Source organism: Microcaecilia unicolor, chromosome 9 (assembly GCF_901765095.1).
Source record: "Microcaecilia unicolor chromosome 9, aMicUni1.1, whole genome shotgun sequence".
Classification (NCBI taxonomy): domain Eukaryota; kingdom Metazoa; phylum Chordata; class Amphibia; order Gymnophiona; family Siphonopidae; genus Microcaecilia; species Microcaecilia unicolor.
The window spans coordinates 226,026,902-226,047,236 of record NC_044039.1 but is presented as its reverse complement, the minus strand read 5'-3'; the positions used below and the strand labels follow the sequence as shown (position 1 = coordinate 226,047,236).

The 20,335-nt window shown below is 49.3% G+C and overlaps 1 protein-coding gene across 1 annotated transcript in view; it reads right to left on the bottom strand.

Moving 5' to 3' along the window:
- The window catches only part of ISCA2 (iron-sulfur cluster assembly 2), a 63,635-nt gene that overhangs the window by 24,740 nt on the left and 18,560 nt on the right, over positions 1-20,335 (bottom strand). Inside the window, exon 2 of the mRNA XM_030214268.1 lies at positions 14,510-14,657. Coding sequence (XP_030070128.1) covers positions 14,510-14,657 — 148 coding nt within the window. The remainder of the gene's footprint in view (positions 1-14,509; positions 14,658-20,335) is intronic.

Genomic DNA, 20,335 nt, shown 5'->3' with positions numbered 1-20,335 from the left:
ACACCACAGTAGTTGCGGCAGCGTCAATTCAGGAGATGCAAAAAGAAATGAAGTCACACGCAGCGAAGCTGGATGATCTCGAGAATAGGTCTCGAAGATCCAACTTGAGACTTATTGGTGTACCGGAGTCGATACCAGATCGCTCCCTGACGGAACAATTAGAGCGTTGGCTAAAATCAGAATTTGCCCTTTCTGACAGCATGGGACCACTCTGCCTGGAAAGGGCGCACAGATTGGGGAAGAGACTTAACAACGGAACCCGTCCAAGAGCTGTGATTGTCAAGGTACATAACTTTGTGCACAAAGAAGAGATTCTACGGGGAACGCGCCTAAAATGGGACTCTTTAAATTTGGATGGAGCTAATATCAAAGTGTTTCAGGACTATTCCCAAGCACTACAGGAACGTAGGAAAGCTTTTACTCCAATCTGCAGACAACTTGCAGAGAGAAATCAACGGTTTTTGCTACTATACCCCGCGCAACTAAAAATAAACATGGACGGCACTTGGAGAACTTTTAATTCACCAGCAGAAGCCCAAGAAGTGCTTCACAGCCAGGATTACAAAAGCGCAGAGCAGGGGTGAAGTGGCAATTTGAAGACCATAACATAACACTTCAAGAGCAGGAGCGCCTGGTTTGCTAGAGTTGAGTCCCAGTTGGACGGCAGAACGTTGGTTGAATAACTAAATGTTGAATTGTAAGTGATGCATGAAACAATGCACAGTGCTATACCTTTCCCTACAGAGAGAGATGGCCATGTTTGAATTACAGTTTGCTGTGTTTGACAGAGTGTGGGGGGGGGGATGGGGGAAGGAGGAGGCCCTACCATTGTTGACTCTGCACACCCGATCTAAGATAGGAGAGGGGAGTGCAAGGTTGGAGATAAGTGAGAGAGGGGGGAAAGGGAGGGAGGGGGGATGGAGGGGGGGGGAGGGGGGATGGGAGGGATGGGGTAGGGAAAGGGAGAGTAGAGAGCAAAGCCTTTTGGGACATACTCAGAGAGCAGCATAACGTTGGACACAAAGAGGGGGGAAGGTCAATAGAACAAGACGTAGGAGCCAATTGGTTAGATAGGAAGGGACACGGGTGGAGCTGGGCCCCGGAGTTCCGCACATCTAGGAAATTTCACCGCTACATGACAACTGGACACAGTAATGACTAAGAGTAACTCGATCCGGTTCCTTACGTGGAACGTGGGGGGCATTTCATCCCCAATTAAAAGATCAAAAATTTTAGCAGCACTTAAAAAACATAGAGTGGATGTGGCCTGCTTGCAGGAAACCCGCCTCACCACAGAAGAGCACCAGAAATTGAAGCGGGCATGGGTAGGAGAAGTTCACTCGACCCCAGCTGAGGGGAGAAGTAAAGGGGTGGCCATTTTGATTCGTAAGGGACTAGTAGCCAAATCAGAAGTCCTAGAGAGAGATCCTCAAGGGAGATTCCTGATGGTCCATTTGTGGATCCAACACCAAGAATATATGATAGTAGCATTGTATGGGCCGAACTTATTTGATAAATCATTTTATGAACAGGTGGCACAGCGTTGTCTCTCACGTAGAGCTATCCCTCTAATAATAATGGGAGATTTCAATCTGGTAGCAGACCCTACACTAGATTGCTCAGCACCCAGACGGGCTAACAGGGGAGGAATAAGATCGAGAGCGCTACCGCAGTTCATGCAATCACTAAATTTGGTGGACGCGTGGCGGACCCTACACCCAGACTCAAGAGACTATACCCACTTGTCACGGGCACATGGCAGCTGGTCAAGGATAGACTATATCCTTGTAGACCAGAGCATGTTCCACATGGTAGTAGACGCAGTGATAGGACCGGAAGAGGTTTCCGATCACGCAATGACATGGATAGACTTGATGGACCCAGAAACATCTAGAGGCGGGGCGGGTTGGCGTTTCCCAGCGTACCTGGCCACAGACAAGGAATTCACAAGATATATACAAGAAAGATGGGAGGAATATGAAAAGTTTAATGCAGCCCACAAAAATCAGCCATCCCTGTTTTGGCAAGCAGCGAAAGCAGTACTAAGAGGAGCAATTATAGCTTTCACAGCTAAAAGGGAGCGGCGAATCACTGGGGCAATTACCAACCTAGAAAAAAGATTCCAAAAAGCAAAACGAAGGTACATCAGCAACCCTAATACATATTTTAAAGAACAAATGCAGTCAGCACGAATAGCATTGAACACTCTACTACATGACCGAGCCTCAAGGGCACTAGTATGTAGGAAATATCGGTTACAACGCTTTGGGAACAGGGCGGGAGGCATGTTGGCACGCATAATTAAAACCTGGGGAGGAAACAGAGCAATCGTAGCAGTTAAGGACAAGGAAGGCCATATCCAAAACCAAAAAGACAAAGTAGCGAAGGTATTCCACGACTTTTACCAAGATCTATATTCAGCACCACTACCCCACCTTACAAGCCCCATTGATCAGTATTTAGAGCAGGCAGGCCTGGCCAAGTTAGGCGAGGCAGAGCTAGACGAACTCAATGCACCAATAACCGGGAAGGAACTACAAGACATAATTAAGGCTCTCCCCACCAACTCAGCCCCGGGGCCCGACGGGTTTTCCAGTGAATTTTACCAAATGTTAAATCAGTCATTGGTAAGCCCGTTGCTCTCATATTATGAGGAGGTGGTTGAACTTGGAAAATTTCCAAATTATGCTAATGAAGCGTTAATTACGTTACTTTTGAAACCGGGGAAAAAGGACACACAGGCAAACTCTTATAGGCCCATATCATTAATCAACGTAGACACAAAAATAATGGCCAAACTTCTAGCTAATAGAATACAGAGAGTGATTCCGATACTAATAGAACCAGAACAAGTGGGCTTCGTACGAAACAGGCACGCTGCAGTAAATGTGAGACGTCTACTTTTGGCAATGGGACAATGTAGTTGTGCGGAAACAGAAGCAATTTTGGTGAGCCTGGACGCCGAGAAGGCGTTCGACAGAGTGGGATGGGAGTACATGTTCGCAGTGTTACAACACATGGGTGTTAAGGGATGGGCATACCAGGCGATCCAATCTCTATACTCAAACCCCACAGCTGCAGTGTTAATTAATGGCTCAAGAACAACTCAATTCCCCATAGCAAGGGGTACGAGGCAGGGCTGTCCTCTGTCCCCGGCCCTGTTTCTTATTTCGATAGAGCCATTGTTGAAGAGTCTAAAAAGAGAAAGGGAGATAGCTGGAGTAGAGGTGGGGGGAGAGATGGTGAAAGCTTTAGCGTTTGCAGACGACTTACTGATAATGACCACTAGACCGGCAACATCGCTCAGGGCGCTGATAAACAGGGTCTCCCATTTTGGCAAGATCTCGGGATTTAAAGTCAACTTAGAGAAATCTAGTGTCATGCATATTCAATCCAGCCCCGAAGACGTGGAAAGGTTTAAATCCCCATTAAGCAGAGCAGTAGGAGCCATCAAATACCTGGGGGTACAGATCCCGAGCGACTTGTCCCAGCTCTATAGCCTGAACATCCAAAAACTGATGTCTGAAACGGCAACTAAACTAGGCCACTGGCAGGGACTTCCACTCTCTCTCATGGGGCGTATAGCGCTTTACAATATGATGATAGTTCCACGCTGGTTGTATATATTCCAGGTTTTACCATTGTACCTCTCCAGTAAAGATGAAAAACAGCTGAATGCAATGTTAAGAAAATACTTATGGCGAGGGAAAAGGCCACGACTACCATTGGAAGTGATGGAGATACCAAAGGAATATGGGGGAATGGGGCTGCTGAGTATGCGGCATATGACGATAGCGTGTGCAATGAGACATATTAATGACTGGTTCCGCGGCACTACAGATTTCTCAGCAACTCAAATAGAGAAAAGCCTACTAAAACCCCTTCATTTCAGCAGTGCCCTGCATGGCTTGGATAGGAGAACCGCCTCAGTTCTGAAGTCCACTAACATTTTACAAACTGCGCAAAAAACCTGGAAATGGATTTGCAGAATGCATCATTTCTCTTATAAAGCTACTCCATTCCTGCCGCTGAGGGGAAACCCGGACTTCCCTCCTGGAGATTTATACGCTGTGTTCAAGCGTTGGGAAGGACAAGGAATAATTTACCTTCAACAAATACTTACAGAGGAAGGGAGATTGAAATCATTCGCAGATCTTCAAAGGTTAAAACTGTTAACTCCGAGAGACTATTTTCATTACTGGCAGCTGCAACACTATGTGTCTAGCCTGGAATGGGAGGACCTAACAGAAGATGTTCAGGTGGAAGTGGCGGAGGCGTTTTCACTCAACGCCCAGCAGAAGGTACCTTTGAAGTACCACCACAGACATATTAAAGATCATAAATTGGAGCTAGATTACGCAAAATATGCTGGGGAATGGGAGAAAGACTTGAATGCAGCAGTAACGACTGACGTGTTCAAAAGGCACGTCCTGATCATCTATCGAACATCGCTGCTATCGGCGCATTGGGAGATGCAATATCGTTTTGCTCTCAGACTGCATGTTCCCCCGCGGCGGGCGTTTCATATGGGAGCTTCCCCAGATGGAGCATGCCCCAAATGTGGGAGAGAGGGAGCGACTTTAGGACATATGTTCTGGCGATGTGCACAGGTGGAGGAATTCTGGAAGAGCATTTTGGAACGGGTCTCCAAGCTGTGGGCCATAGTCTGGCGTCATTCTCCATTGCTATTATTCGGTGAACCTGAACTGAGACCCCCGGTCCCAGGGGGATGCATTGCCTTTATAAAACGATCTATAATCATAGCAAAGGCAACTATTCTTATAGATTGGCTTTCTCCTGATGGACCTTCCGTGCAGAAGTGGAGAATGCAAATGGTAGCTTTGATGCGCTTGGAAAGACAGATGTGCCAAGGCAAGTCTGAACTGGTCTTTCAGGAATTTTTAAAGAAATGGAATCCATTTATACAGACATTACCCCATGCTTCTAGAAGTCATCTGTTGAACTTCTAATACAAATAACTTTCCGGTTGACTGTCTGAGTGTGTCCTAGAATTTGAAGGAAGGGGGAGGGTAGGGAGGGATGGGTGGGAAATTAGGGTGAATAGGGGAAATTGGTTAATCAGGGGTTAAAAGGTTATAAACAGTCCTAAGTGGAATGTATAATGAAAAATTGTAAACCCAGTGGTATATGCTTGTTTATTATTGTACGTTCTGAAAGAACATATGCTGTTTCTGATTAATGTCATTAAAAAAACGATTTAAATATACTTTTCAAAAAGGGGGTGGTGGAGACAGCGAAGATAATAGCAATAGACCCAGAGGGGAGGTATATATTGGCTCAAGCGGTTATCAACCATTGTACAATCTATTTTTGCAATGTGTATGCACCCAACCAATTCGAAAAGAAATTCTATCTGAACCGTCTACTTATGACACGAGAGTATTCCCCTCTAGTAATGGGCGGGGATTTTAATGCAGCCTGGAACCTAGTAATGGATAGATCGGCCACAACCCAAAAAACTGCATACTATGCAAATATGGGCCTGCTGAGCTTGAGTAACTTGCTAGGCCTGGTAGATGTTTGGCAGGAACTCCACCCCTCAGATAAAGATTATATGCATCTGTCTAGAGCACACGCAACACAAGCGCGCATAGATTATTTGTTGGTAACCAAAGAAGAATTTGGAAGCGTGCGCAGTGCGGAGATAGGCCCTTATGCTATATCGGATCATGCTTGGGTATGGATGGACTGGGCCATAGGACCTGTAAGGGACAGTAGAAATAGATGGAGATTTCCCTTAGAGCTATACAAAGACCCCAAATTTAAGGAGCGCTTGCTAAGCCAGTGGGAAAGTTACAAAGCAACCAATATTGAACATATCCAAGATCCAATGCTCTACTGGGAAGCAGCTAAAGCGGTATTAAGGGGGGAAACTATAAGTTATACGCATTATGTGAGGAAATCCCGAGATAAAGAAGTGCTACACTTGGGAACATTGCTACGAAAGACCTGACAATAGTTTGGGCAGTCACATGCTGAGGTAGATCGTCAACAGCTGATAGAAATACAGACATCATTGAACTCGCTGCTACACCAGAGAGCAGTCAAATCACAAATATATTACCGATATCAACTGTACAAATATGGTAATAAGGCAGGGAAGCTACTGGCAAGGCTGATAGGCCCGCGGAAGGGAAAGCAGCACATTACAACCATACAGAATAGCAAAGGCCGGTTGGAACATACAGACCAGGCCATAGGGGCGATTTTCCATGACAGCAGGTGTGAAGGAAAAAGGATAAATTAGGTCTTAGCTGATAATTTTCTATCTGTTAGTTCTTCCGACTACTCCAGAACCTGTGGGAGGTCACCGAAAAGGAAAGCATCACCCTGGTGAAGTAGGAAGTACTCCTGTAGCCAGGACTTCCCCACCAGGGGATGCACTATCTTTTCGCAACAAAGATATGTCTCAAAGAACTTCTGCCCAGGCGGGAAGGGTTAGGACAGCTGCTGTAGTTGGTGATTCGTTCAATAGGCATGTAGATAGTTGGGTGGCTGGTGGATGTGAGAATTGCCTGGTCACTTGCCTGCCTGGTGCGAAGGTGGCAGATCTTAGATTGTGCAGGGGAAGAGCTGGCTGTCTTGGGTGGCTGGTGGATATGAGGATCGCCTGGTCACTTGCCTGCCTGGTGAGAAGGTGGCAGACCATAGATACTGCTGAGGAAAAGCCGACTGTCTTGGTACGTGGGTACCAATTACATAGGAAAATGTGGGAGGGAGGCTCTGGAAGCCAAATTTTGGCTCTTAGGTATAAAGCTGAAGTCTAGATCTTCCAGGGTAATGTTTGCAGAAATGCTCCTTGTTCCATGTGCAAGAGGCAGGCAAAGAACATAAGAGTACCCATACTGGGTCAGACCAATGGTCCATCTAGCCCACTATCCTGTTTCCAACAGTGGCCAAGCCAGGTCACAAGTACCTGGCAGAAACCAAAATCATGGCAACATTCAATGCTTCAAATTCCAGGGCAAGCAGTTGCTTCCTCATGTCCATCTCTAAAGCAGACTATGAACTTTTTTTCCAGGAACCTGTCTAAACCTTTTATAAATCCAGATAACATTAACCGCTGTCACCACATCCTCTGATACAAAGGCATAGTATTTTCGGTCTTATTCACCATCCCTTTCCTAATAATTCCTAGCATCTTGTTTGCTTTTTTGGCTGCCGCCACACACTGAGCAGAAGTTTTCAGTTATTATGTACGACACCTAGATCTTTTTCTTGAGTGCTGACCCCCAAGGTGGACCCTATCATGGGAAAATTAGGTTCTTACCTTGATAATTTTCTTTCCTTTAGTCACAGCAGATGAATCCATTAACTGATGGGTTGTACCTGCCTACCAGCAGGTGGAGATAGAGAACACTGAAAGAACATGGTGTTCCTGGACGCCCAGCCCCCTCTGCCTTCAGTATATGAAATTTCCAAAGCAGAGTGAATAAGAAAGGCAAAATAACATAGACTTTCCTCACAAAGAACAAACGCCCCTGAACCGGAGCAATAACCAAACAAAGGAGGGACGTTATCAACATCCTGCAATAAAAACAGCATGTAGTATCTCTGATAGCTTGTCTTCAAGTACTCCTGATGAGGCACAATGTCTGTATGCAACATCTGTACAAAAACTAAAGCCAGTCAGGAAGGGATCATGGATTCATCTGCTGTGACTAAAGGAAAGAAAAGTATTAAGGTAAGAACCTAACTTTCCCTTCCTTGTCATCAACAGCAGATGAATCCATTAACTGATGGGATGTACCAAAGCACTCCCTGAATAGGGTGGGACAGGCAACTCTGCGAGCAAGCACTTGCGCTCCAAAATGCACATCCTGCCGCGCTGCCACATTCAGCCTGTAATGCCGCACAAACAAGAACTGAAAAGCCAAGGTAGCCGCACGACAGATCTCTTGAAGAGAAAAGACACCCGTTTCAGCCCACGAAGAGGACATTGCCCTCGTAGAGTGCGCTTTAAACACTTCAGGCGGCGACCGCCCTGAAAGCAGATAAGCAGAAAAAATTAGTTCCTTAAGCCAGTGGGCTATAGTGGCCTTCGACGCCGGAAACCCCCGTCGGGGACCTGCCGACAGAACAAATAAATGATCAGAATTCCTAAACTCAATTGACATCTGCAGATAATGCCACAGAGTCTGCGGACATCCAATAGGTGCAATTGCCCAAAGGAGTCCGGACACTCCTCCTTACAAAAGGAAGAAAGAAAAATAGGCTGCTTCAGGTGAAAAGCTGAAACCACCTTAGGCAGAAAGGAAGGCACCGTACGAACAGTTACCCCGGATTCCGAGAACTGTAGAAAAGGATCCCGACAGGAAAGAGTCTGAAGCTCAGACACTCTTCTTGCCGACGCCATTGCCACTAAAAAGGTAAAATTATGTATAATCATACCTGATAATTTTCTTTCCATTAATCATAGCTGATCAATCCATAGACTGGTGGGTTGTGTCCATCTACCAGCAGGTGGAGATAGAGAGCAAACTTTTGCCTCCCTATATGTGGTCATGTGCTGCCGGAAACTCCTCAGTATGTCGATATCAAAGCTCCATCCGCAGGACTCAGCACTTAGAGAATTACACCCACGAAGGGACACTCTGCCCAGCTCACCACCGCCGAAACGGGGGAGGGGAATTAACCCAGCTCATCCCCACACAAGTGGGGGAGGGGAATCCGTCCAGCTCATCCCCGCGGAGCGGGGGAGGGACACCACACCCGCCGATGCGGGGGGATCTGGCTTATCCTGCAACCGCAACCGCGGGAGGAGCTGACTGACCCTAACACCGCCGAAGCGGGAGGGGTACAAAGCTGCCCTACAGCCGCACGAAGCGGGAGGGAGTGCCGGCAGAATTTTAAGTCTCAATCCAGCCCCGTAAAACGGAGGGGAGAGGAATGCAGCAGCTCACTGTAACACAAACTCGTCTTAACTCTTGAAGAATCCAAGTGAAAAAACTTGAACACGAAGTCTTTCTGAAGTAACTGAAGACTAAACTTGAACCTGAAATGCAACCAGAATAAAAACAGTACAGATATCTGGGAGGGGCTATGGATTGATCAGCTATGATTAATGGAAAGAAAATTATCAGGTATGATTATACATAATTTTACCTTCCATATCATCAAGCTGATCAATCCATAGACTGGTGGGATGTACCGAAGCAGTACTCACCCAGGGCGGGACATTGAAATCCCTGACCTCAACACTGAAGCTCCAAACCGGGCCTCCGCCCGTGCAGCCACAGTCACACGGTAATGCTTGGAGAATGTATGAGCCGAAGCCCAAGTTGCCGCCTTGCATATCTCTTCCAAGGAGACGGATCCGGCCTCTGCCATCGAGGCCGCCTGAGCTCTCGTGGAGTGAGCCTTCAGCTGGATAGGCGGCACCTTCCCCGCGGCCACATAAGCCGCTGCAATGGCTTCCTTGACCCATCTTGCCACTGTAGGCTTAGCAGCCTGCAGACCCTTACGAGGACCTGCAAACAAGACAAACAGATGATCCGATTTCCGGAAATCATTGGTCACTTCCAAGTATCTGAGATGACTCGTCTCACATCCAGATATTTAAGAGCAGAGTACTCCTCTGGGTAGTCCTCCCTACGAAAGGAAGGGAGACAGAGCTGCTGATTCACATGGAAGCGAGAAACAATCTTGGGGAGGAAGGAAGGCACTGTGCGAATAGTCACTCCTGCCTCAGTGAACTGCAGAAAAGGCTCTCGACATGAGAGCGCCTGGAGCTCGGAAACTCTTCTGGCTGAAGTGATAGCCACCAAAAAGACTGCTTTCAACGTCAGGTCTTTCAGAGATGCCCTCGACAAGGGTTCAAAAGGCGGCTTCTGCAATGCTCTTAGTACCAGGTTGAGATTCCACGCAGGCACCACTGAGTGCAGAGGAGGGCGCAGGTGATTAACTCCCTTGAGAAAACGCACCACATCTGGCTGCGAAGCCAGGGAAGCACCCTTCAGGCGGCCCCTGAAGCAAGCCAGAGCCGCTACCTGGACTTTAAGGGAACTGAGCGACAGGCCTTTCTCCAGACCTTCTTGCAGGAACGCCAACACTGAAGAAATTGGAGCAGTGAAGGGAGAAAGTGAGCCTGCTTCACACCACGCTGCAAAGATACGCCAAACCCTGGCGTAAGCAGTAGAAGTAGAGCGCTTCCTCGCTCTCAGCACAGTGGCGATGACCTTGTCTGAGAAGCCCTTCTTCCTCAGACGCTGCCGCTCAATAGCCAGGCCGTAAGACCAAAGGGGGAGGGATCCTCCATCACCACGGGACCCTGATGTAACAGGCCCTGCTCCACTGGCAGCCGCAGAGGATCGTCGACTGAGAGCCTGATCAAGTCCGCATACCAGGGACGCCTGGGCCAATCCGGACCCACCAGGATTACCCTGCCGGGATGCTTTGCCACCCGGTCTAGCACCCTGCCCAACATGGGCCAGGGCGGGAACACATAGAGAAGCTCTTGTGTCGGCCACTGTTGGAGAAGAGCATCTACTCCCAGGGATCGAGGGTCCCGTCATCTGCTGAAAAAGCGCGGCACTTGGCAATTGGCCGATGACGCCATCAGATCTAGGCTCGGCTGGCCCCAGCGCTTCGTGATGTCCAAGAACGCCTGAGCAGATAGCTGCCCCTCTCCGGGCTCCAAGGTATGGCGACTGAGAAAGTCCGCCTTGACATTCATGACTCCGGCAATGTGGGCCGCTGAAAGCTGCTCCAGGTTCGCTTCCGCCCACTGGCAAAGATTCATAGCCTCCTTGGCTAGAGGGGCGCTCTTGGTACCTCCCTGGCGGTTGACATAGGCCACAGCCGTGGCATTGTCCGACAGGACCCGTACAGGCTTCAACACCAGTACCGGGATGAACTCCAAAAGCGCCAACCGAATGGCTCTGAGTTCCAGGAGGTTGATAGACCACTTTGCCTCTGCAGGAGACCAGAGCCCCTGCGCTGTCCTTCCCAAGCAGTGGGCTCCCCAGCCCGACAACGAGGCGTCCGTCGTGACGACAATCCACTCTGGGGTCACCAGAGGCATTCCCGCAGACAACTTGTCTGTCTGCATCCACCAGCTCAGCGCCTTGCGCACTGCTGGGTCCAAGGGAAGGCGCACAGCATAATCCTCCGACATCGGAGTCCAGCGCTGCAGCAAAGAGTGTTGAAGTGGTCTCATATGAGCCCTGGCCCAGGGCACAACTTCCATCGTGGCGTCATAGAGCCCAACAGCTGCACATAGTCCCAAGCCCGAAGGGGAGAGGCTACTAGGAACTGGTCCACCTGAGCCTGAAGTTTGACAATCCGATTGTCTGGCAGGAACACTCTGCCCACTTGGGTGTCGAATCGAACTCCCAGGTACTCCAGGGACTGAGTCGGGCGCAGCTGGCTCTTCTCCCAGTTGATGATCCATCCCAGGGAGCTCAAAAGAGCAACTACCCGGTCCACAGCTTTGCCGCACTCTGCATAAGAGGGGGCTCGGATCAACCAGTCGTCCAGATAAGGATGGACTTGTACCCCTTCCCTTCGTAGGAAGGCCGCGATGACCACCATTACTTTGGAAAAGGTCCGCGGAGCAGTAGCCAACCCGAAAGGGAGGGCTCTGAACTGGAAGTGTCGTCCCAGGACTGCAAAACGCAGAAAGCGTTGATGAGGAGGCCAGATGGGAATATGCAGGTACGCTTCCTTGATGTCCAAGGATGCCAGGAACTCTCCTGCCTTCACTGCCGCTATAACAGAGCGGAGAGTCTCCATGCGAAAGTGCCGCACTTTCAAGGCCCGATTGACCCCTTTGAGGTCGAGGATAGGCCGGACAGAACCTCCTTTCTTTGGTACCACAAAGTAAATGGAGTAACGTCCCTTGCCAAGCTGACTTTCTGGCACCGGAACGACCGCGCCCAGGCGGATCAGATTGTCCAAGGTCTGCTGCACTGCCACAGCTTTGACCGGAGACTTGCAGGGAGAGAGTACAAACCCGTCTTTTAAGGGTCGGCAGAACTCTAGTTTGTAGCCGTCTCTGATGACTTCCAGCACCCACGCGTCTGAAGTTATTGTGGTCCACTCGCCCAGAAACGAGGACAGCCGTCCTCCAATCTGCACTGGGGCGTGGACCAAGACCCCGTCATTGGGTACGAGACCCTGGGGGAGGACCGGAGGGAGCACCTCCGGGACGGCTGGTCTCTGCGAAAGGAATGCTGCTTGGGGGAGAAATTCCTCTTGAAGGAAGAGGGGGCAGAGGAACCCGACTTGCCCGGGCGGTACCGACGGGCTTCCTGCAACCGTCCTCTGGAGGTACCGGGACGAGTACTAGCCCGAGCCCTGACCTCTGGTAATTTCTTGCCCTTAGACGTGCCGAGATCGGTCACGATTTTGTCCAGCTCGACCCCAAAGAGCAGCTTGCCTTTAAAAGGCAACCTAGCCAGGCGGGATTTAGAGGCGTGGTCAGCAGACCAATGTTTCAGCCAAAGCCACCGCCGCGCAGAGATTGTCTGAGCCATGCCTTTCGCTGAGGCCCTCAAGACATCATACAGCAAGTCTGCCAAATAGGCTAAGCCCGATTCCATGGCCGGCCAATCAGCCCTCAAGGAATGATCCGAGGGGGAAGCCCGCTGCACCATAGTCAGGCACGCCCTGGCCACATAGGAGCCGCAAACTGAGGCCTACAAACTTAAAGCAGTTGCCTCAAAGGACGACCTTAAGGCCGCCTCCAATCTTCTGTCTTGGGCGTCCTTTAGGGCCGTGCCACCTTCCACCGGCAACGCCGTTTTCTTAGTCACCGCAGTGATTAAAGAATCCACGGTAGGCCACAGATAGGCCTCACGTTCACTCACAGCCAAAGGATAGAGGCGGGACATAGCCCTAGCCACTTTAAGGCTCGCTTCTGGGACATCCCATTGAGCCGAAATTAAGGTGTGCATGGCATCATGCACGTGGAAGGTTCTAGGCGGGCGCTTCGTCCCCAGCATAATGGCAGAGCCAACAGGGGCTGAGGGAGAGACGTCCTCCGGAGAGGAAATCTTCAAAGTGTCCATGGCCTGTAACAACAGGTTGGGCAAATCCTCTGGGCTAAAAAGCCGCGCTGCAGAGGGGTCATCCGCTCCATCCAAGCGGGGATCCGTCTCCTCCAAGGAATCCGCAAAGGACCGTTGGGAGACCTCAGACACGCTGCCCTCATCTACATCGGAGGAAACAAATTCCTCCAAGGCCTGGGAATCAACCCGAGGGCGTTTACCTCTGGGAACCTCAACCTCTTTACCAGACGAGGGAGCAGGGGCAGCGTTGTGCATGAGGAAGGCCTGATGCAGCAGCAAAACAAACTCGGGGGAGAAACCCCCCAGACTGTGCACTTCCGCAGCCTGGGCAACAGCCCTAGACGCACCCTCAACCGGCGCTCGCAATAGCGGGGGAGAGACATGCTGCGCATCCAAAATGGCGTCCGGCGCGAAACTCCGGGAAGGAGCCGCGCGGGAAGAACGGCTCTTAACTTTAGCCGCTTCTGTGCCGTCGCCCAAATTAAGGGCGTTCATGGCATTAATGTCTCCAACCTCAAGGGCGGCCCAAGAAGAAGCCGTCCGAGTCGCGTGGCCGGCCAAGATGGCGGAGGCGAGGAGCGGGGGATGGGCGTTTATGGCGGGAAAAACCGCCACGCCGGAGGAAGGACCGGGACATTCATCGGTCACGAAACTGTCACCCAACAAGGGCGAATCAGGCTTTAAGACCCCCGCATCCCCTCTAGAAGCGCTCAAGCGACCCGGGGAGCGACCCTTTGCGCCCTCGCCCTCCGACGCCATATGCCACGAGGAGAAGAATCGGGGAACCCCCTGCCCGCTATAAAAAGGTAAAAATTACCTGCTGTCCGCTCCGAGTTGTAACGACCTGGTGTCCCAGTGAGTAGCTGCAATAGACGCTTAAATAAACGTCGAAATAAACGCCTTTAAGGACGTTCAAAATTTTTTTTTTTTTTTTTTTTTTTTTAACGGAGCCAGCGGGAGGGGGGAGAAAAGGAGGGACCTGGCACCACCAGGTTTGCACTTGCTCAAAAGAGCCCTCAACCCCAGGCACTCAACAAAACCTAAAAATTAGGCTTGGAGGCCTAGCCAGAGCTGCTGCTGTGTGTGACCACCACCTGCTGAGATAGAGAACATACTGAGGAGTTTCCGGCAGCACATGACCACATATAGGGAGGCAAAAGTTTGCTCTCTATCTCCACCTGCTGGTAGATGGACACAACCCACCAGTCTATGGATTGATCAGCTTGATGATATGGAAAACTGTCTTGAGAGTCACATCCTTCTCAGAAGCCCATTTAAGAGGCTCAAATGGAGATCGCTGGAGTGCCTATGACATTGCATCTGCTCCAGTCTGTAAATAATCCTTGCACACTGCTATGGATGATTATTAACTGTATATAGTGCAACCAAATATAGAATCTCTGTTTCTTCAAACTTACAATCTAATATAGACGTGGGCCAGAAACAAAAACAAGAATGAACAAACAACAGACTCTCACCTTTGCACAGCTGTCAGTTAGGAGGATTCTTTCCCCTAGTGGTACAGACTCTGTTTCTCCTGGATTTGATGTGCCTTCCCATCTTATTGCGGTCTGGCAAATGTCAACAACACTTTGTGACAGGGTTTTAGGGTCTCTCACCACTGATCTGCAGAAGACAAGAGTGTTTTTATACAGCTGTAAATCCAAAAGGATCCAATAATAATGATGCAAAGTTCACAGAATCCTGGACCACTGCTGCCATAATTCTAAAACACAGAAGGTGTAGGCACCACAGGCATAACCCTGAACAAGGAAAAGGGATCTGCATTTAGCTCACACATTTACAGTAATAGTAAGGCAAGTTACATTTAGATACAGTAGGAGTTTTCCAGTCCCCAGAGGGTTTACAATCTAAATCTGAACCTAAGGTAGTAGAGGATTAAGTAACTTATCCAAGAACCCTGCCTTCCCTGGTTCTCAGTTCAGTGCTCTAACCATTAGCCTACTCTCTCCCACGCCAAAAAGCACATGTCTATTTTATGATCCCCTTATCCCTTACATGTTTAGAACTAGAGAAATTATGTCTTAACCAATAATTTTCTTTCCTTTAGCCCTACCAGACTAGTCTAGAACAATCCCTTTTTCCTATAGTTTTAAACTGAACCTTTCTCTAGAGGTAGAAACTTAACAGCCAAGAGTATAAAAAGGATAGTAGCAAGGCTTAAACTGTTTTAAAAGAAAGTTATTTTCTGTTCTTGCCTGCTGGAAAGGTAGCATAGCAGTACTACTGTCCTGAATCAGGTGTTAAAAAAGGTGTGAGGAAGAAGAATATTTGCAAAGGTTACTAAGGTCAATCTGATTACTGGGCTAGCTTCAAAGGGTTTGATTGAAACAGCCTCCTTAGAATTCAAACTATATTGAGAGGAAAGGTCCCACTTAACTCTCTTTCTGAGGAGTTCTGAGAGAAGAGGACATCTCTGTGGGTAAGTGACTTTATTTTATTCTGTGCTTGGTAACTTAAAGATTAGAGTTTAAAATAGGAATTGTAGGATATTGATAAACATAGAATTAAAACCAATTTTTTTTAAAGAAGCAAGCAAACTTTATTAGCTAGTCTCCATACCCTTTCTCCATAGTTTTAAAACTTGAATTTTCTGCCACAGATAGATTCTAGAAGGCAGAGTAGGGCCCAGTTCAGTCTTAGAAAAAATAAAAATAAAAGAGAGAGAAGGGAAAATTAGGTTCTTACCATGATAATTTTCTTTCCTTTAGTCATAGCAGATGAAACCATTACGTATGGGTTGTGTCCATCAACCAGCAGGGGGAGATAGAGAGCACTCAACTTTTCACAGTGCCTCATGGCCAGCTAGCTCCACTGCCTCTTCAGTATTTGAAGCTTCCAAAGCAGTATGGCAAACCGCAATGGGAATAACATGAACTTTCCTCACAGCGAATAATGGCCCCTTAACAAGGGCATAAACTCAAAAAAGGAGGGAATGAACTCATCCTCCTGGAGGGAATAAACTCGTCCTCCACTTTGTATAAACGGAGGGAATACTTGCATCCTCCTGGAGAGAATAAACTCATCCTCCCAAAGCATTAACTGGAGGGAATGAACTCATCCTCCTATAACTGTAACAAGAATCCTGAAGACTGTTTTCCGACTCCCCAAGGAAGGAATATAACTTCAGGAAACAAGAACATGTTTTTATTCTTCCTTTCTATCCCAGGAAGAATTGCCCCTCTCCCACAATGGACATGTGTCCAAATGGACGAGGGGAGTCTCCCAGAAGGCTTAAAATATATTTCTCTAACATGACCTCTTTCATCTGACTCCTGATATCCGTGAATATCAGTAGATGTGTAAGGGTCCTACCCATAACTAATTTAGGCTCAGGAGGTTAAGCATCCTGCTACTCATTAGTTAAGAAGGAGAGAAGACAGATAGCAAGGGTAATTACCTTTATTATATCTTACCACAATAACACAGTAGGATCAGGAATACAAGCAGATAGGTGGACGGCCGGACAGCACTTCGTGTAGCAAGTCAGAAGGTCTTCTGGCACGCCCAAAATCTACCCACCTTATATATTCTCATATCTCCATTCTAAGTAATGGGGCCCATAAGCTACCATGTTAAGTTGTTTATCCCAAGCTAGCTGACCACAATCTTGCCCAATTGCAAAGTTGACACCCCTTTTTCTTAATCATTTCCTTGCACCTGGCATGATGCATTCATTTCTCAACTTGTTTTTCTAACTTAGATTAGAGAAAAGTCCACTTTGTAACTGATAGTTTCCATTTTAATTCTCTAATCTTCCATTTTGTTTCATTTTTTCCTTGACCTAACTTTCCAATTTAAGTCATTCAGGCATTTTCCTAAGCCAGACAACTACACTTGGCTTTACCATCAGGCCTCTATCTGTGCTAACAACTAGGCCATACTTTTCTAGTAAGCTCCCAGTTATGTCAGCCATCAGATTTCTGACTCAGCCTGAGCTCTATGACTGGGCCTGCCAGCATTCCAGTAGGGGGGGGTCTCTGGCTGTACCATAATTATACAAACAGCACCTAAAATCAGAATCACTGCAATACAATCATACAGGGAGGGCTCATGGCTTCATCTGCTATGACTAAAGGAAAGAAAATTATCATGGTAAGAACCTAATTTTCCCTTTCTTGTCATCAAGCAGATGAAGCCATTACGTATGGGATGTAACAAAGCAATCCCTAAATAGGGTGGGAACAAGCCACACCACACGCTAGCACCTGTGCTCCAAAACGCGCATCCCTCCTGGCAGCCACATCCAGCCTGTAATGTCAGGCGAAAGAGAGCTTAGAAGCCCATGTTGCAGCACTGCAAATCTCATGAAGAGATAGTGCTCCAGTTTCCGCCCAGGAAGAGGAAATCGCTCTTGTGGAATGTGCCTTAAAGGCTTCAGGCGGAGCCCGGCCAGACAGCAGATATGCTGAAAAGATAGCTTCTTTGAGCCAACGGGCAATAGTGGCTTTAGATGCTGAAGACCCTCTGCGAGGACCTGCAAACAGCACAAAAAGATGATCAGAGGTCCTGAAAGAATTTGTAATTCGCAGATACTGCAACAGAGTCCTGCGCACATCCAAAAGGTGCAACTGCCCAAATGAATCTGGAAACTCCTCCTCAACAAAGAAGGGAAGAAAAACAGGCTGGTTTAGGTGAAACGCTGAAACCACCTTAGGCATGAAGGAAGGCACGGTCCGAACCGTGACCCCTGACTCTGAGAATTGCAGAAAAGGGTCTCTACAGGACAGCGCCCGGAGCTCTGATACCTGTCTCGCCGAGGTAATGGCCACTAAAAAGACGGCCTTCAGTGCCAAATCCTTCTCTGAAGCACGCCGAAGCGGTTCAAAGGGAGCCCCCTGAAGGGCCTTCAATACTAACCCCAGGTTCCAAGCTGGACAAGGTGCCCGCACGGGAGGACGGAGCCGAAGCACCCGTCTAAGAAACCGTGCCACATCTGGATGAGCAGCTAAGGACACGCCTTCAACCTTGCCACGCAGGGAGGCCAATGCTGCCACTTGCACCCGCAGGGAATTATAGGTCAAGCCTTTGTGTACACCATCCTGCAAAAAGTCCAGAATCGGCGAGACAGGAGCCCGCAACGGAGAAAGCGCTCTTGAAACACACCAGACTTCAAACTGGCGCCAAATCCTGGCATAAGCCACGGAATTGGAGCGCTTACGGGCCTGCAGGAGAGTGGAAATTACCTTATTTGAGTAGCCTTTATCTCTTAATTGTGCCCTCTCAATCGCCATGCCATAAGACCAAAGTGGCAGGCGTCCTCCATGGCCACCGGACCCTGTGACAACAGGTGCGGAACCAGAGGTAACGGAAAGGGAGCCTCCAACAGCATCTGTCGGAGGTCCGCATACCAAGGCCTCCTGGGCCAATCCGGGGCGAAGAGCACCACTTCTCCTGGATGTAGCCGAATCCGCAGGAGCACTCGCCCTATCAAGGGCCACGGAGGGAAGACATACAGCAAGCCCATGGGCCAGGGTTGAGCCAAGGCATCCAACCCGGCAAAGCGAGGATCCCTCCGTCTGCTGAAGAAGCACGGGACTTTGGCATTGGAACTGGTCGCCATAAGATCCATCACTGGCTTGCCCCATTTGGGACATATCTGCAGGAATACATCGTCTGCTAGTTCCCACTCCGCTGGATCGATCTGATGCCTGCTTAGATAGTTGGCTTGCACGTTGCTCTGACCTGCAATGTGAGCTGCTGACAGGGACTGTAGATGCAGCTTGGCCCAGTGGCAAATTTGTTCAGCCTGCGCGGCTAGAGCTCTGCATTGAGTGCCGTCTTGTCGATTTATGTAGGCCACAGCTGTTGTGTTGTCCGACATCACTCGGACAGCCAATCCTTCCAGGATCACTTGAAAGGCCAGAAGAGCCAGAAACACCGCTTTCAACTCTAGGCAGTTGATAGACCACTCCGACTCGTCGTGCGTCCACAGACCCTGAGCATGCTTCTACTGGCAATGTGCGCCCCAGCCCTTCAGGCTGGCATCTGTCACCACTAGGCACCAATCGGGGAGCGCCAGCGGCATTCCCCAACGCAACATGCTGTCTGAGAGTCACCACTCCATACTGAGGCGGGCCGCAGGGAGCCAAGAAAGTCTGCACTGATAATCCTGAGATACTGGAGACCATTGTTGAAGTAGAGAATACTGTAGAGGTCTCAGGTACGCTCTCGCCCATGGCACCACTTCCAAGGTGGCCGTCATCAATCCCAACAGCTGGACAATGTCCCAAGCTCGCGGGCGGAGCATCCTCAGGAGCAGACAGACCTGATTCTGAAGCTTGCACCGCCTTTGCTAGGGAAGAAACACATAGCCCGAGGCTGAGTCGAACCTGGCCCCCAAATATTCTAGAGATTGCGAGGGGGTCAGGTAACTTTTGGCCATATTGATGACCCAGCCCAGAGATTGAAGGACTGAAACCACTCTGGCTGTAGCTAGATGACTCTCTTTTTCTGAGTCTGCTCTGATGAGCCAGTCGTCTAGGTACGGGTGAACCCGGATACCCTCTCGCCTGAGAAAGGCAGCTACTACCACCATTACCTTGGAGAAGGTTCGGGGAGCTGTGGCGAGGCCAAAAGGCAAGGCCTGAAACTGGAAATGTTTTCCCCACACCGCAAACCACAGAAACTTCTGGTGCAGGGGCCAAATTGGTATGTGCAAGTAAGCTTCTTTCAGGTCCAGAGACATGAGAAACTCTCCTGGCTGTACCGCCGCAATGACGGAGCGCAGAGTTTCCATGTGAAAATGCCGCACTCTTAAGGATTTGTTTAGCTCTTTTAAGTCCAGGATCAGGCGAAAAGACCCGCCTTTTCGTGGCACCACAAAGTAAATGGAGTAGCAGCCTAGACCTTGTTCGGCGGGAGGCACTGGGGTCACAGCCCCTATCTGGCACAGACTGTGCAAAGTCTCCTCTACCGCCGCCCGTTTGGCGGCAGAACCGCATCGGGACTCCACAAACACGTCTCTCACTGGGGCATCAAAGTCTATTCGGTATCCGTCTCTGATCAGGTCCAAGACCTACTGATCTGCGGAGATTTTGGCCCACTCCTCAAAAAAGAGGGAAACGAGGAGGAGGCCGGCGCACCATCATTGAGAGGGTCGCCCCTGAACTCCAGGCCTTGAACCGGCAGCTGCGGAACGTTTGTCCGAGCGAAAGGAGTTTCTCTGCTGAAAGCGGGCATGCGAAGTGAACCCAGCAGCACGCCCCGGGCGGTACCTTCTAGCTTCACGGAAGCGAGGTCTGTAAGAGGAGCGGACCGCCTGGCCCTTAGAGGAAGGCTTC